The sequence below is a fragment of the Mirounga leonina genome, unplaced genomic scaffold (genome assembly GCF_011800145.1).
Source record: "Mirounga leonina isolate KUSES-001 unplaced genomic scaffold, KU_Mleo_1.0 Mir_92, whole genome shotgun sequence".
Classification (NCBI taxonomy): Eukaryota; Metazoa; Chordata; class Mammalia; order Carnivora; family Phocidae; genus Mirounga; species Mirounga leonina.
The window spans coordinates 23,521,973-23,538,507 of NW_023270852.1; the positions used below are offsets into that span (position 1 = coordinate 23,521,973).

General features: G+C 39.3%; 1 protein-coding gene across 1 annotated transcript in view; it reads right to left on the reverse strand.

The window, feature by feature from the left end:
* Positions 1-16,535, reverse strand: part of LOC118004277 (disks large homolog 2) — a 776,050-nt gene that overhangs the window by 312,280 nt on the left and 447,235 nt on the right. The window contains exon 12 of the mRNA XM_034995567.1: positions 315-417. Within this exon, the coding sequence (XP_034851458.1) occupies positions 315-417 (103 nt within the window). The remainder of the gene's footprint in view (positions 1-314; positions 418-16,535) is intronic.

The following is a 16,535-nucleotide window of genomic DNA, read 5'->3' on the forward strand; positions in this document are numbered from 1 at the left end:
TTGATCCTTAGTCCACCTTAATTCTTTTTGTAGTAACCATTGCTGACCAAAGTGTGTACCAGATAAGAACATAAATAATAAAGCTTTTTTTCTAATTCAAATTTCAAACAGGACTTTCTAACTGATGTTTTCCTTGGAAGATTAAGAGTAACAAAGCCTCATGCTCTTTGGACATGGAGCACCCATTTTTCAGGACAGGTAAGTTTTTAAAAAAGCCTTGTTGGTGGAGACTGGTTAATACAGGTGATCAGAAATGTGGGTACATATTCACAAAGAAACAAATTGGAACATTGTAGGTTTGCGTTCTCACTGACCTTCAGGTTGGTATTGTGCTATAATGGTCACCGTCTGTCCAGCCCCCTTCAGTGCAGCGGCAGCCTGTTCATGAGATGCTCCACGGAGGTCAATGCCATTCACCTGGAAGGGGAAGCCAGAGAATTTTGGCAGTTCATAAGGCAGATTATTTTGATAGAAGAAAAATGTTTCTCCAAACTGAGAAGCTAAGATTATGTCACCTGCTTCAAAACCTCTCCCGTCCTACCAAGGCATTTGAGTGTTACTTAGCAAGTTTCAGGCTCATGACAACTTTTAGTTAGCAAAGACATGAAATTTCATCTTGTGGCGTTTATAGCATGTCTGACTGGGTTGAAACTTTGTCTATGCATGTCTACAAGAATTTTAGTGTGTGCATTTAATATGCCTCTGTTTCCTAGATTGCTGGGGTGGTTATGAGCCTTCAAAATTAGAGGAAAAACAGGATAATAAGGAGAGACACATGTAATGTACATAGACGAGTATGTGCTGACAGATTAATATATTCAGATGAGGTTCTGGGTAGACTGTGTGAAATGGAGCTGGCTACCTGCCAAATCCCTCTTTTTGGTCATATGCCTGGTCCTGTCATCCCGAGCTTGGTTAGACAGCCCTGAGCCTTGTTCCAAAATAAACTTGACTGCCCCATTTCTCATGTACAATTCCAGAATGAATTCTGACAAAATGAAATAAAGAATGCCTGGAGTTTATGTTGCTGTTGCTAACTCCCATTTTGGGGCCGATGCCAAAAGAGAAACAGAACATCTAAAAAACAAGCACAAAACTCTGCTGAAAGGGAAAAATCATTCTGAAGTCAAATTTAATGAGAAGTAAAAGCTAAAATCTTTCTCAAATCAATTCAGTCTAAGTCAACATAATATAATTACTGAGTGCCTTCCAACATCAGGGCTCTGTTTCTGCCCCAGGAGAGGGACCAGGGGCGAAGAACAAAGGTGAACAAGGCAGGCCCCTAAGCAGCTTTTCTGCTTCGACTGAACACACAGTAAATCCAGTTTTCCAACCTACATAGAGCTAGTTTTTTGCAGTTGATGCCACAATTTGACTTCCTTTTATTTACAGAGAAGCTGGCTATCATCCATGAAAAGTAATAATAAAAACACCCTGACCATTTGCATGCAAAATATAAAAATCTTATTTTGCCTCTCATCTCTTTGACAATGACACTAGGTGGTGGATGGTGAGTTGCCTCTGTTTCCCTGTCGGGGCTGAAATATCTGTAATCTTTAATTCTACACCCTAGTCCTCTCATAATAGCTTCATGAAAGTCTCCTTATCCACTTTTATAATTGTCCATGCCTCTTCCCTGCTTTCTATTTTGGTGAGCTCCTCACTGAGAGCTTGGATGACATGGTAACACTGAGAAGTCCAGGGAGCTGGGTGTGACCTGACTGTGCCACTCACCAGCTGAGCTACTGTCCTTTCACCTCCCAAGACTCAATACTCTTCTGCCTCAGAGGGAAGTGATTGTGAGACTCCTTGAGTTTAAAGCCCCTTTGAATATAGAATTCCGGATTTTCTTGTTAGGAGACGACAGTCATTTCAGAGACTGTCTAGTTACAGATGAGTCAGAATAGGACTCAGACAGCCAGAAGAGACAGGAAAAGTAAGAAGATGTAGGCTCTTGCCTACAGGAAGCTGAATGAAGGAACTTCGTGAGCCAAATAATCTCTTGTCTTGTCAAACAATTAGGGTTAACTTCTTATTAAAAAATAATATATGATCATGGTAAATGAATTCTAATGTTTCAGAAAGGTATCTGAGGAAAGTAAAAAAATCCCCTCAACCGTCTTCCCTCCCAGAGGTAACCAATGTTAGCAGTTTTTTGTGTATACTTTTTAGAAATCTACTATATGCGTATGCATGCACCCAACTTTATCTCTATTTCTGTTTCTTTCTTTACATATATAGTTTATACATATATACATATATCATCACACTTTAAGTGAGTAGGATCATATCATATATATAATTCTATAGCCTGTTTCTGTTTTGCTTTTCATTTAACAATATATCTTGGACAACTTCCATATCAGCTCATACCATTTTACCTTTTTAACAAGAGCCCAGTAATCCACAGTATGGATGGACCAGCATTTTTTTCAAAAGATCCCCACCATTGTAAGTTGTAAGGTGGTGTCCAGATTTTTGCTATGAACACTTATGAAGGTGTTTCTGAAGGGTAAATTCCCCGGAAAGATACTTTCTAAGTCAAAGGGTACAGGCATTATTTGTTTCTTTTAATTTTTTCTTGCATGTTTTTAACATGATTATGTATTCACTTAGCAAACAGAAACTAGTAAAGGAAAAAGCAAAAAAAAAAAAAAAAAAAAAAGGCCAGAATCTCCTTGCTCAAATAATGTATTGATATAAAAAAATAAAACTAATATATGTACATAATGCACATACATAGAATTAAAGCAATACAAAGGCATAAAAATAAAATGGTCCCCCTAACTCTATTATTCTAAGGATAACCATTTTGATAGCTTTTTGTATATACTACCAGTTATTTTTGTTATGAGTAAAAGGAGGTTTATCAAGTTATAATTTTAAAATTTTACACAAGATATTTTACATGTAGTTTTATACCTTTATTTTTTCCACTTACTAATATATCTTAAAGAACTTTCTTCATTCACATATTCCTATACATTGTCCTATTCCTTTTGATAGCTGTGAAGTGTTTTATTATTTATTATTTATTTATTTTACCAGTGCAGAGTTGATGGACCCTTAGGTTGTTTCAGTATTTTGCTACTATAAACAATGCTACAGTAAATACTATGTAACAACAACTTGTTGAATAAAGGGTGTGAGTGTTAAATTTTGATGCTATTGCCAAGCTGTCTCCAAAAAGTTATACTCCCACACACAAACTATGACGGACTTTCCTCACAGTCTTGTAGAAATAGCATATACTCCAACATTTAACATTTGCCATTCTGATATGTAGACAATTTTATTTTTAAATTTTGCTTTTCTACAATTATGAAGTTAAGCATCTTTTTATGTTTGCTGGTTATTTGTGTGTCTTTTTGCATAAAATGGCAGTTTGCTTATTTCACGTATTTTCTACTTGTATAGTTTGTTCTTTTTTTTAAAAAAAAGATTTATTTATGAGAGAGAGAAGGAGAGACAGAGTGTGTGGGGAAGAGGGGTAGAGGGACAGAGAGACAGAGTCCCAAACTGACTCCTCGCTGAGCGCAAAGCCCAATGTGGGGCTCGATCCCACAACTGTGAGATCATGACCTGAGGAGACTGCTATGAAGTACTAAATACCTTAAAAACTTGTTCATCCAACACTTATACATTAGAACATAGGAGAAAGGACCTGCCCAGAGTCATACCAGAGCTAGCATAGGGTTGGACCAGCCCTGGGCTTCTCTTGTCCAGCCCAGGCTTCTTCCCTCTGTAGCAGATGTACCCCACTATGGGTATGTGTTCATTTTCCACTGGGCCAGTAATAACCAAATCTGGCTGTTATCCTGAACTATACCATACTGCCCAGGTACCTGTTGCTTTTCCTCCAGGTTTTGGCAAACATGCTCTCCTCCAGTCAAATTTTTCAAGGTCACTTTGACTCTTATTTCCCTCCCTGAGGTTTTGAGATTTTATCAGTAATCTTTGCTCAAATAACATTTTTAGATGCATTTAAAAACAGTTTATATCATTGATATGACATTGTATTTTATTTTTTTAAAAACAACTTTTTAAAAGATGTATTTATTTATTTGAGAGAGTGCATGCGTGGAGGGAGGGGCAGAGGGCAAGGGAGAGAGAGACTCTCAAGCAGAGTCCCTGGTGAGCACAGAGCCTGATGGGGGGCCTAATCCCATAACTCTGAGATCATGACCTGAGCAGAAATCAAGAGTCGAATGCCTAACTGACTGAGGCACCCAGACACCCCAGAGAGGGAGAGAGAGTCTTAAGCAGACTCCATGCTGACCATGGAGCCTGATAATGGGGCTCGGTCCCATGACCCTGAGATCACGACCTGAGCCGAAACCAAGAGTTGGACACTTAACTGACTGTGCCACCCAGGTGCCCCTGATGACATTTTAAAATACCAATTGTGACAGAGCCTCATATATTTATTATTTCTATTTTTTTACTTCAGCTTGAATTTTCTCTTCTTTAAGCATGAACTGGGAAATTGGAGGTCACTATTCTTGAGTTTGATAATTATAACTAGTTAACATTCATTGAGCCTCAAGCATGTTCATATACTTATTATACATATTATATATTAGAGAATTATACTTATAATGTATACTTATTATATTATTATACTTAGATATTTATACATTATCTTGTAATCCTTAGGAGACTAGGATTATTTTTCTGATTTTACGAATAAGAAAATTGAGCTCAGAAGAGAATCACTAACCTGCTCAAGGTTAAACAGTTGGAAGAGGTTCAGGATTTAAACAGTCTAATTAAAACTCCTGAGCTCTTAATTCCAATTCCTACTGCTTTTCCTTTAATATGCTATTCAATTCTGAGTCTATGCTTATAAGATTCCAGTTCTGAAGCTTGCCTCTCAAGCTCCCTGAGACTGACAGAACACAGTTGGGTGTGGCACCCTGGTCAGCTCTACCATGGCCCCAGGCAACCTGGTTTAAACATCATGACCCAGTTTATAATGATTAGATCACACCAGGCTGAAGCAAAAGGCTTTGGGCTGGCGAGAAAAATTCCATCTAGTGCTGTTTATGTATACAACTGTCACTGGATCATAGGAAAAAACTAAATTCTATTTGTTATGACATCCTTTTCACAACGATGTTGGTATCAATAGAAATTTTAGCACTTCTAGTTGATTCAAGTAGTTGTAGGTTTTATTCAGATGCTAATGTGAAGGTGAATAGTGCGCCATGTCCAGAGTCAACACTTTATCTGTATTTTTTTTTTTTAAAGATTTTATTTATTTGACAGAGAGAGACACAGTGAGAGAGGGAACACAAGCAGGGGGAGCGGAAGAGGGAGAAGCAGGCTTCCCGCCGAGCAGGAGCCCGATGCGGGGCTCCATCTCAGGACCCTGGGATTATGACCTGAGCCGAAGGCAGGAGCTTAACGACTGAGCCACCCAGGCGCCCCTATCTGTTTTTAAAAGAGGAATATTATGTTGGCTACTTCAACCACAAGGGCGCCTGGTTTGGGGCTCCAGGAGTTACCTGAGTAAATGACTCTATGTTTTCCAGAAATATTTACCTATTTCTTAGTATTATAGAAAGGATGATATCAAGGGCTGCCTGAGTGGCTCAATCAGTTAAGCATCTGCTTTTGGCTCAGGTCATGATCCCAGGGTCCTGGGATGGAGCCAGCACTGGGCTCCCTGCTCAGCAGGGAGCCTGCTTCTCCCTCTGCCCATCCCTTTACCCCTCCCTTTGCCCCTCCCCCTGCTTGTACTTTCTCTCTTTCTCTCAAATAAATAAATAAAATCTTTTTTAAAAAAGGATATCAAAATCAGAGAATTTCAGAAATGGGGAGAGCCCATTTGTATGTATGTATGCCTTTAAGCTGATTCAGCCACATTACATATTCTTATATCCTTGTCTCCCATCATGTTGACCTTTTTATTTCTCTAATTTAGGCATTTCTGCATCTTTGCACATGCTATTTTCCCTATCTAGAATGTAATTTTTCATCCCTTCTTCACCTGGAAAACTTCTCCCAATCAAAGACTCAGTCTGAACGGACTATGGAACATGCTTACTTGTGAACTCCTGAAGGCAGGAACTCATCTTATTGGAACTTGTGTCCCTAGCACAGCACCTGGCAAATAGTAGATAACTAAAGAGGCGAGTGAGTGAATAAGCAAGTGAACGGGTGGAAAATATATTCACATTATGTTATTCCAGGCAAATGGTCATCTAATCTTGATGTGACACTGGATTTACTCTGATGAACTCACTGTCTTTCAGAGAAATCCATTCCACTTGGGGTCAGCTCTCATGATAAAAAAAAAAAAAGTTCTTTGTGTTGAATCTAAATCATCTTCCTGGTACTTTCTACCTCTTGGTTCTACCTCCTTCTTCTGAGGGCTCACAGAACATTTCTTCTTTTATATGATTCTCTAACATTTGAAGACAGTTTTCTCATGTCTAGGTTATATGACCTCACTCTCTTCCTCATCTCTCCATATCATTCTTACCAAATGACCACTTGCCTCTAGTGACAGGGAACTCCTTCCTTCCCTAATCTATTCATTCCATTTTGGGATGGCTCTCATGAGTGTTATTTCTAGAATCTTGATATTATTTAATACCTGATCAGAAACTCAGTTGAATGCATGTGAGGTGAAGTATGGCAACAGGGATGCTTACTTACGGCTATTATCCTTGAATGTGTACCCATCTACAGCTAAACACAGAGCTGACATAAATTTGGTTTTTAAAAGCTATCCATTTTAGTTATTTTTTCTTCCAATTTAAGAGAGGAAGTGAACTTGAGTGACACATAGCTATTATCAAGCAATTCACCATTCAGTAGAGGACACTGACAGCTAAACACACAATTAAGCAGCAGGTGGTAAGCACGAAGACAGGAAAAGTTCAGAAACTTCTGGGACAGGGAAGGAGGGGCCCCTACTGAAGGTATGAGGAGGTATGAGAAAGTTTTCTGGAGGAAGTGAGATCAGAAACAAGATATGAATGAGTTATCCAGGTAAGGATGGGTGGGAATGCCCATGGAGTGTGGTGGTAGACGAGGAGCAAGAGCATTCCAAGCAGAGAGGGGAGGGACATGTGAAGGTCTGGAGGTAGGACAGGGCTTGATCATCTGAAGAGAAGAAAGGAGTTGTTGGCAAATGGCAGGGAGGGGAGAAAGGAGAGTGGGAAGGAAGTGAGAGATGACAAGGGAGAAATGGAGGTGATGACGATGATGGTAGTGGTGGTGGTGATAGCTGACATTCACATAGCACTTACTCTGTGGCAGGCAATGTTCTGAGCATTGCCTATTATCAATTCCCTTAACCCTCAGAATAGTTCTATGAAGAACACATAATACTGCCCATTTTACAGAGGAGGAGATTGAGGCACAGTCATTAAATAGATTGCCCAAGGGCCCACTAGCAATAAATGGCAAAACCAGGACTTAAACTCAGGCAATCTGAGTCTCTCTTTGCTTTGCTTGTGCCTCATGATTGTTCTTATCCTTGAAATTGTTAATAAAGCTTGATACTGAGTCAAATTCCTTATCATTCCTAACTATGACATATCAATGCTTTTCATAGATCTGGCAGTGCAGGGAATGACAAGCCATATTAGCGAATTTGGAGTTTATTTTGATGCAGTGGGGAACCATTTCTCAGCTGAGAATTGAAAATATTATGTTACCATCACTCCTATACCCTAGGAGTGCTTATAGCTAGAGAAAATGCGGGAGGCAGGTGCCGCTGCCAGCCCTGTTAAGAGCCTCTGGTGATGAATGGATCCCTTTGGAAATATTTTTCAGAGCACAGCACCACTCCTTGTGGCTGCTTTGGTTTTCAATCCCAGCTCAGGTCATTTGCCTGCTATGAAAACTGTCAAGGGAAGAACACTGGTTTAGAGTTGGAGCATCAGGATTCAAATCTTGGTCCTGCCATTTCTGAACTCCAGGACCTTGGGTAAGTTACCTAATCCCCTTGAGCTTCAGTTTCTCCATATGCAACAAAGACATTAATGCTTATTTTGCCAGCTTGTTGTCAGGATGATTAGAAATAACATAAATAAAGTACTTAATATAACACTTTACACACTGAGTAGGTCATCAGTGGTTGCTATTCCTATTAGAGCGTACCTATTATATATGAACCAGGATTTTAAAATGGCTTTTGTTGGCAATAATAAAATCAAAGAATAGATTTAGTATAAGATTGTCTTGGAATAAGAGTGGTTAAAAACTACAAATTTAACTGAATAATCATGAAAAAATGCAAAGGGGTGACCCGGTGGGAAAGGGAGAGATAATTGGCACCAGATTTCAATTAAAACTAGTCTGTGCAGAACACAGGGGACTGTTTCAAGCAAATTATTTCATAGTTGGGGGTCTAGTTGGTATGTGGCAGGGGCAGCAGGGAAGAAACTGGGGCAGAATCCAAACTATTTCTACTTTATTCAGAGAGACTAGGGATAATAAGATGAGCAGATATTACCAGTGAATTAAATGAATGTAGAAGGCTCCAACTTTTCTCAAGAGGAAAGAAATCTATTTTCATTTTCCTAAAGTGATGTGATGTAGTGAGGTGGAAATTTGCATTCAGTTGCTAACTTTTCCACTAACTTACTCAGGCCAGCCACTGAGCTGCTGTGGGAAGTGGAATGTTCTAGGCCCCACTGTCTCTAGGGTCCCCTGTAATTCAAAACTTGATGATTTCCATGGCTTAAAAATAACATCTCAAAAGCATTTTACAGTCAGTAGTAAATTGTTTTCCCACCTCATATTTCTTACCGAATAAGGTGGGACATAAACAAACAAATATAATAAAAGCTTCCCATGTATTAACTGATCCTTATCACATACTTATGAGGGAATCAAGGAAACTATAAATAACCCATTTAATCTTGAATTGTGAGCAGGCTGGAATGGCTCACATGGAGCATGGAGAGAGAGAAAAAACATCGTGCCAACAGAAGTGGACCTTGAATGCCAGGTTAAAAAGTTTTGTCAGTAAGTGGTAGTGGTGGGGGTGGTTATAGAGGCATTTAACACAGTTTGACTCATGTTTGGGCTAGGATAATTGCGGCAAGAGTGAAAAGTTGGGGTTGAAGAACTAAGCAATGAAAAATAGGATAACCAGATGGGAGACTGTTGTAATATTATGAGTGGTTGATGATGAAAGCCTGAATTGGAAAACTGAGAATGAAACTGTGGGAAATGGGACATAGACTTGAGCGAGGACACAGAGAGAGGTTCTAGATAGCTATTCTCAAATACTTCTGGGGACTAAATAGAGTTTAAATAATATTTATAATAATGTTGAGTACTGTGGAAATGGGAGCTGAGAAAGTAATCAGGGAAGTATTGATACCATTAGAATGGGAACACAGAGTAGAAAGTGGGTTTAGACAAGAGGATAATGCATTTTGTTTTGGACATGTTGAGTTTGCTGCGTCTCTTGGAGCTTAGGGAAAGCTTAGAGAAAGAGTTAATGTTAATAATCAATTTAGTCTTGGGATTCCTAAGGTCAGTACCCTGATCTTACTAGCCGCAGATGTAGAAGAGGCTTGCTGTACAAAGCTTAGATTAGTTCACAACACTGCCTGTTACATAATAAGGACATGTAATTATTAGCTATTATTGACCCCTACCCTGACATATACAAAGAGGATGACCTGGGCTAGTATAAAATTATCTCAATAAAGACTCAGCAGGGCAAGAAGTACCAGGGTTAAAGGTACTGAAAGAGAGCATGGCACTCTGGAAAGCATGGTCCTAGGAGTGAGGACTCCCGAGTTTCAGTCCCATTCTGCTGTTAGCTCATTTCACTTTGGGAAGTTTGTTTCCCTCTCTGGGGCTCAGTTTCTTCATCTAGAAAGAAAGCGTTATATTAAATCACTGAGGCCCCCCTCCAGTACTTCATAAACAAATATATTCCATGCCCAATATGTTTTTTGTTGACAACGTGAGAAAAACAAGCAGTTCATTTAGTGATAACTTTCCAAACACCCTCCAGCACGTCTCAGAATGAATGAACTATAAATTGTGTTTGAAGTGGAAATTTCTAATTAAGTTCCTTTCTCCTCCTGGAGGCTGTTGTCCTTGGTGCAGAGTGATAACATTTCTGACAGTAGCTGCATGAGAGCTCAAGACCAGAATCCACCTAGAGCAGAGGCAAAATGAAAAACTGATATTGGATATTTACATGGCTTGGCAGTTAAAATTAACATCCCTTTTAAATTTGGCTTGCTGATGCAAAAATAAACACATATTTAAAAAAAAAAAACAAAACATTTTGGATTACTAGGGCATTTATAGAGGACTGATCATTTTGAAGTCTTTAACTGAAAATAATCCAAATATTTTTATATATATATAATTTTATTATATATTTATATATTATGTTTATATATAATTTTATTATATACTTATATATTTATATACAGAATTTATATAATATTTATATATTTATATTATATAATCATATATAGTATATAATTTTCCAAACCCAATTTAGTATAGGCTAAGACACAGTAAATAACTTAGGATTCATGTGTTTTGAGTAACAAGAATATATTGCAAGAATATGTAAGCAAAAATAGTTGAAGCCTTATAACATATTATACAAATAGAAGATGATACTAGTATCTCTAGCTCTGATTCTTCTCTTAACTCTAGACTTGCAAATCTATGTGCTTACTTGACATCTCCAGCTAAATGTCTAAGATTTTTCAAACTTATCATGCTTAAAAGCAAACTCTCAATTTTCTCCTGAACTCGTGTCTGGGCAATTTTGCCATTTCCAGCAAATGAGTAATACGACCATCTACCATTCAAACCACTCAACCAAGAACCTACCTTCCAACCTTAATTCTCTTTCCTTCTCACTTCCCTGTGCAATCCGTCAGCATGTCTGTTTACTCTAGCTCCAAGCTATATTGCAAGTCTACTTTTTTCCAAATTCCCCCATCGCCCTTGGCAAAGCCACTGCTTCTCCCAGGGATACTGCACTAGCCCCCTGACTGGGCTCCCTGCTTTCAGGCTGGCCCCCCCCACCCCCTTATCCTTTTCGACCCAACAGCCATTGGGATCTTTTCAAAATGTATATATATCAGACCGTACCTCCTTCCTGCTAATTTTTTTTTTTTTTACATTGGCTTCTTGTTGTACCTTGCCTTGACCTTGACCCATCCTTCTGATGCCATCTCGTTCTATTCTCTGCCTCCCTCACTATTTCACAGGCACAAGGGCCTTAGATCTGCTTCACCTAAATCCAATTTCCTTCCAGCCTTGGGTCCTTGTACTAGCTGTTTTTCTGATAGTAGTGCTCTTCCTTAGCAATTCTCACATTTGATCCCTTATTTTTAAAAGTCTCAGCTTATAGGCTAATTCCTCAGAAAGCTCTTTGCTGACAACCCTTTTTAAAGTAGCCTGGTAGCCTATCGTTAACATCCTTTTTCAATTTCTTCTGGAATTTAGGTCTACCTGATATTGCATTATTATCCCACCCACCCCAAGAAAAGCTTCCTGTGAATAGGACTTTGTCTCTTTTGCCTCCATACTTCTAAGGCCTGCAATGCTATGTAGATACTTTATAATACTCCTTGAATTAATGATTATAACTATTAGATCACTTTGTTTTATTTAAATCATTAAAATCTGACTACCATTTATTGCATACTTATTATGAGCCAGGTACTGATCAGAGTCCCTTTCAGAAGGAATTTGTCCTCTAGGGGGAGAATGGTTAATTAAACTGGACTCACTGGATCAGAATCTTTGAGGGTCAGATCCAAGAATCTTTATTTTTGAAAAGCTCTCTAATGACAGATGCTCAGTCAGATGTGGGCCCCTCTTGTGGAGATGTAGCTCTTTGTCCTCCTATGCACTCTTGCTGGTCCTTCATTCATACATACTTAATTTTAGTCTCAAGTTGTACTTTGACTTTGATGCTTTACAAACCCTCTGGCCCTTTAGGACTCTTATCACCAATGAGGACTTAGGTGATAGCAGAATGGCTCTGGAAACTCCTTTAAGATATACTTCCGGGAGGGAACACATGAACATGAAAACAGTGACCCATACAAGCCACGTCAGACCCATTCTCTTCATTCCAGGCTTTTGTCTACCATACTGCACTTTGTCGATATGCGTGTTTCTCAGAGCCACATAAAGCTGTAGGGTATCATGGCAGAAGTATCCTTGAAGCTCCCAACCCATGTCTCAATGACATGAAAACATGGAATCACTTACTTGCATATCACCCAAGCCCCAAAACTGCTCAGGCAAAAGGTGAAACTCTGGTGTGTGAGGCTAAACTCCTGCCCCTGAGATCTGCTTTGTATCTTACCCTCTAAGCCCTCTATTCTGGGATGGGATGTGTGTGCTTCCAGGCCAATGGATTCCCTTAGGTTAGTGTCAGATTTGAAGCTGAGGCCTTTCCTTGATGGATGGTGGTAATAAAAGCAACCTTCTGGGTTTGCTCAGCATGTTCTCCCTTTTGAAATCAGTGGACTGACCGCAAATGCTCAGTTATTTTTTTTTTTAAACTTAGTTTTCTGTGGTTTCTGGATTTCTGATATTCAACTATCGCTATATTTAATCTACTGTTAAAAACACCATCGATAGGGAATTGATTAAATAAATTATTGTGGAATATGATGTAGCCATTAAAAGCAATGGCATACGTGCCTAATATTCTCATACCAACAAATAGCTGTGATATATTGCTAAATTAAAGAACAAGTTAAAAACTGTATATATAGATAACCCTGCTTATTAAAAGAGAAAGAAAGAAGAAAGAAAGAAAGAAAGAAAGAAAGAAAGAAAGAAAGAAAGAAAGAAAGAAAGGAAAGAGAAAAAAGGATATATGATCTTACAGAAAATGCCTGAAAGGCTACACAATCAAATGCTAAGAGAAGTTGCGGAGGGCTGTGGTCTTGAGGCTGTGGTAGTTGGGGGTAAAGCTGAAGAGGAGAGAAGGGGTTACATTTCATTTTATAGCCTTTAGTAGTACCTGAATAATTCTTAAGTGAACATTCATTGTCATACAACAATTTTAAAAGTTATATAAGAAAAGTTTTAACAATTGCATTTGAGGTTTGTGTTACTTTGACAGTAAAAAAACAAAAAGGGCTGCCAAGGCACATGAAAAACACAGGGATGTTTATAGAAAAAGTGAAAGAGTTGTAATCAAATATTCAGATATTACATAAAGTCACTGGACAGACTGTTCCTGAGCGTCTTCTTTGTGGTAGTCATGGTACTAATGTTGGAAACGTGCTGGTGAAGAAGGCAATGGCTCTGCCCTCGGTGGCTTGGAATCGAACAGCAGTTCTCTACTGGGTATAGAAATGTGGAGGGTGGGTCTTCTTTGTTCTTAAATGTCAGAGTCTGGGGGGAGCTTTGGCATTAACTGTGCAAGGCCCTGGAATGTTAAATGTTCTGCAAAGTGTGGTATGGGCATACACAGTGAAAAACGGTCCTTCCGAAAATGCAGTAGCACCTGCAGTAAGAAATACTGGATCACATAAATATGCTCATTCCAAATGCACCTTAATGAGATTATAGTGTAGGTGAAAGAGGTTCTTGGTTCCTTCCCCCCACCCCCACCGGCATGGATGACCTTAATCATAAGCATTAAAATCAATTTTAAAGGAAGAAAAAAAAACCTGTCATACCTGTCAAATAGCCCATTTCTAAAGCACTTGAAAGGCTTCAGTAGGAATAAGGTGCTAATGGAATTATCTTGGTCAAAAACCATTAATGCAAAACTCAAACTCTGGCTGCTGCATGCAGGACCCATCTGATGTTTGTTTCACTACCGCTCCTCAGGATAATGACATTCTTTTGTGTTTGGGCTTGTGTGTATCTTGGCATCTGTTGTCCATAATTACATTGTAGCATTTCTATGACTTATTCCTTACCTAAAAATAAGGTTATCATCTCACTGCCTAAAAGCTCTCAGGAAATAGGTTTTCTGAATTCAGGCAAACAGTGTCAAGGACTCCTGAATCCTCTTTCCAACTGTTTCAGTATCAGTTGAAGGGGAGGAGATCTGAACAGACATGAATGCTGAAAATCGAATTGTACTTACCACTATTGCTGAGAAATTATATTTATTCATCTACTGTCCCTTCAAAATATCTTTTACTTTTCTTTTTTTTTCTAATATACTACCCTAGCCCTAAGTCTCGATCTAGACTATTGCAATAGACTCCCTTCCTACTACTTATTTTGAAAAATTGCAAATTACAGAAAAAAATTGAAGAACTGTACATAAAAATCCAGACATTTTCATCAACATCCAACAGTTGTTAATATTTTGGAACATTTATTCTCTCTCTCTCTGGCCTCCTTTTTTTGCCTCTCTCTCTCTCTCAGAAGAGACATACACATAAACACACACACTTGTTCTTTCGGAACCCTCTGAAATATGTGACAGACATCATGCCCCTTCCAAACCTAATATACCAGCAAGGCATCTCCTCAGCATAAACATATTTTCTATGTACCCACAGTATCATTATTAAATCAAAGAAGGTAACAGCAATTCTATGCCATCCAATATACTATATCTATTCAAATTTTCTTAGTTGCCCTCAAAATGTCTTCTATAAATTTTTTTTTTCTTCAATCCAGGATTGAATCAAGGTTTACTCATTGTGTTTGGTTGTTGTGTCTCTAGTCACTATTAACCTAAAAAACTACCTTCTTGAGGGGGCGGAGCAAGATGGCGGAGGAGTAGGAGACCTGGATTTCATCTGGTCTCAGAAATTCAGCTGGATAGGGAAAAAACCATTCTGAACACCTACAAACTCAATAGGAGATCAAAGAGAAGAATAGCAACAACTCTGTGAACAGAAAAGCGACCACGTTCTGGAAGGTAGGACGTGGGGAGAAGTGAATCAGAGGTGATATTCGGGAGTATAGATGGTGGGGGAGGGGCCTCTGTTGGTGTTTTCTGGCAAGTGATAGAGCTGCGGAGCACAAAATCGGAACTTTTAGAAGTCTGCTCCGCTAAGGGACATCACTCCGGTGGCTAAGCGGGGGGTGGAACCCTTGCGGGACAGTGTGGTCTCAGGACCCTCAGAGTCACACAAAGACCGGGGGTGCCTGAGTGCGGCAGAGCTCCCAGGTATCGGAGCGGGGAAGCCAGCTGCAGAGACGGAGCCGAGGCGCGGGCTCTCAGCTTGGGGTTGTCATAAACCATGATCCGGGACACAGTCGGGCCACTGCCTTTCCAGCAGGGACCCAACAAGCGGCAGATGCGGGGAGACTCCCCTTCCTCCCCGGGGAGGAGCCGCGCGGGAGTGCACTGCAGGGATCTGCTGGGTTTGGAGACTCCACACGGGGTCGGGTGCCAGAGATAGAAACGCTCGGTCAGAGGCCGGGTGAGCACGGAGTGCGGCCGGAGACCCGGGAGACGGGAGTGACTGACTGCTTTTCTCTGGGGGTGCACTGAGGAGCAGGGCCCCGAGTTCTCGGCTCCTCCGGGGCAGAGATTGGGAAGCCACCATTTTCACTCTCATCCTCCAAAGATGTACGGAAAGCTTGCAGGGAACAAAAGCTCCCGAGAGCAAACCCGAGCAGATTAGGTAGCCCAGACCAGGCAAGGGCGGGGCAATTCTGCCTCCGGCAAAGACATTTCAGAACTACGGCAAAGGCCCCTCCCCCAGAAGATCAGTGAGAACAGCCAGCCAAGACCAAGTTTACCAATCAATGAGAATGGCAGAACTCCAGCACTAGGCGAACACTGCACATAGAATCCATGACTTTTTTACCATGATTCTGTAGTCTTTCAAAGTTAATTTTATTTTTAACTGTTTTTTTTTTTGAATTTTTTTTTCCCTTTTTCAACCAACATCTTATCAATCCCTTTTTTAAAAAACATTTTTATTTTTCATTTTTTAGAGTCATATTCTATCCCTTCATAGCAGTTACCCATATTTTTGGCATATATATATAAGTTGTTCTCTCTTTAAAATTTTGAGATAGTTTCTTCTAACAGATCAAAATATACCCTAAATCTCTAGTGTATGGTTTTTTCCTACTACCCTGCCTGATCACAGTCTTTCTTTTTTTTCCTTTTTTTTTAAATCCTCTTCTTTCTTTTTTCAAACTTCTTATCAATTCCTTTTATAAAATTTTTTATAATTTTCATCTTTATAGTCATATTCCATCCCTTCATCATATCAACCCTTATTTTTGTACATATATAAATTGTTCTTTCTTTAAAATTTTGGGAGGCACTTTCTTCTAACAGACCAAAATACACCCCAAATCTAGTGTGTGGCACTGATCTATATACCAGCCTGATCATATTTGATCACATTCTGTTTTTTTTTTTGTTGTTGTTGTTTTGTTTTGTTTGTTTTTGTTTTTATCTTTATCTTTTTCTTTTTCTTTTTTTTCTTTCTCTTTTTTCTCTCTTTCCCTTTCTTATCCCACTGCTTCAGGTCTTTTCTGATTTGTTTAGAGTATATTTTCTGGGGACGTTGTTACTCTGCTAGCATTTTGTTCTCTCATTAATCTATTCTCCTCTGCACAAAATGACAAGA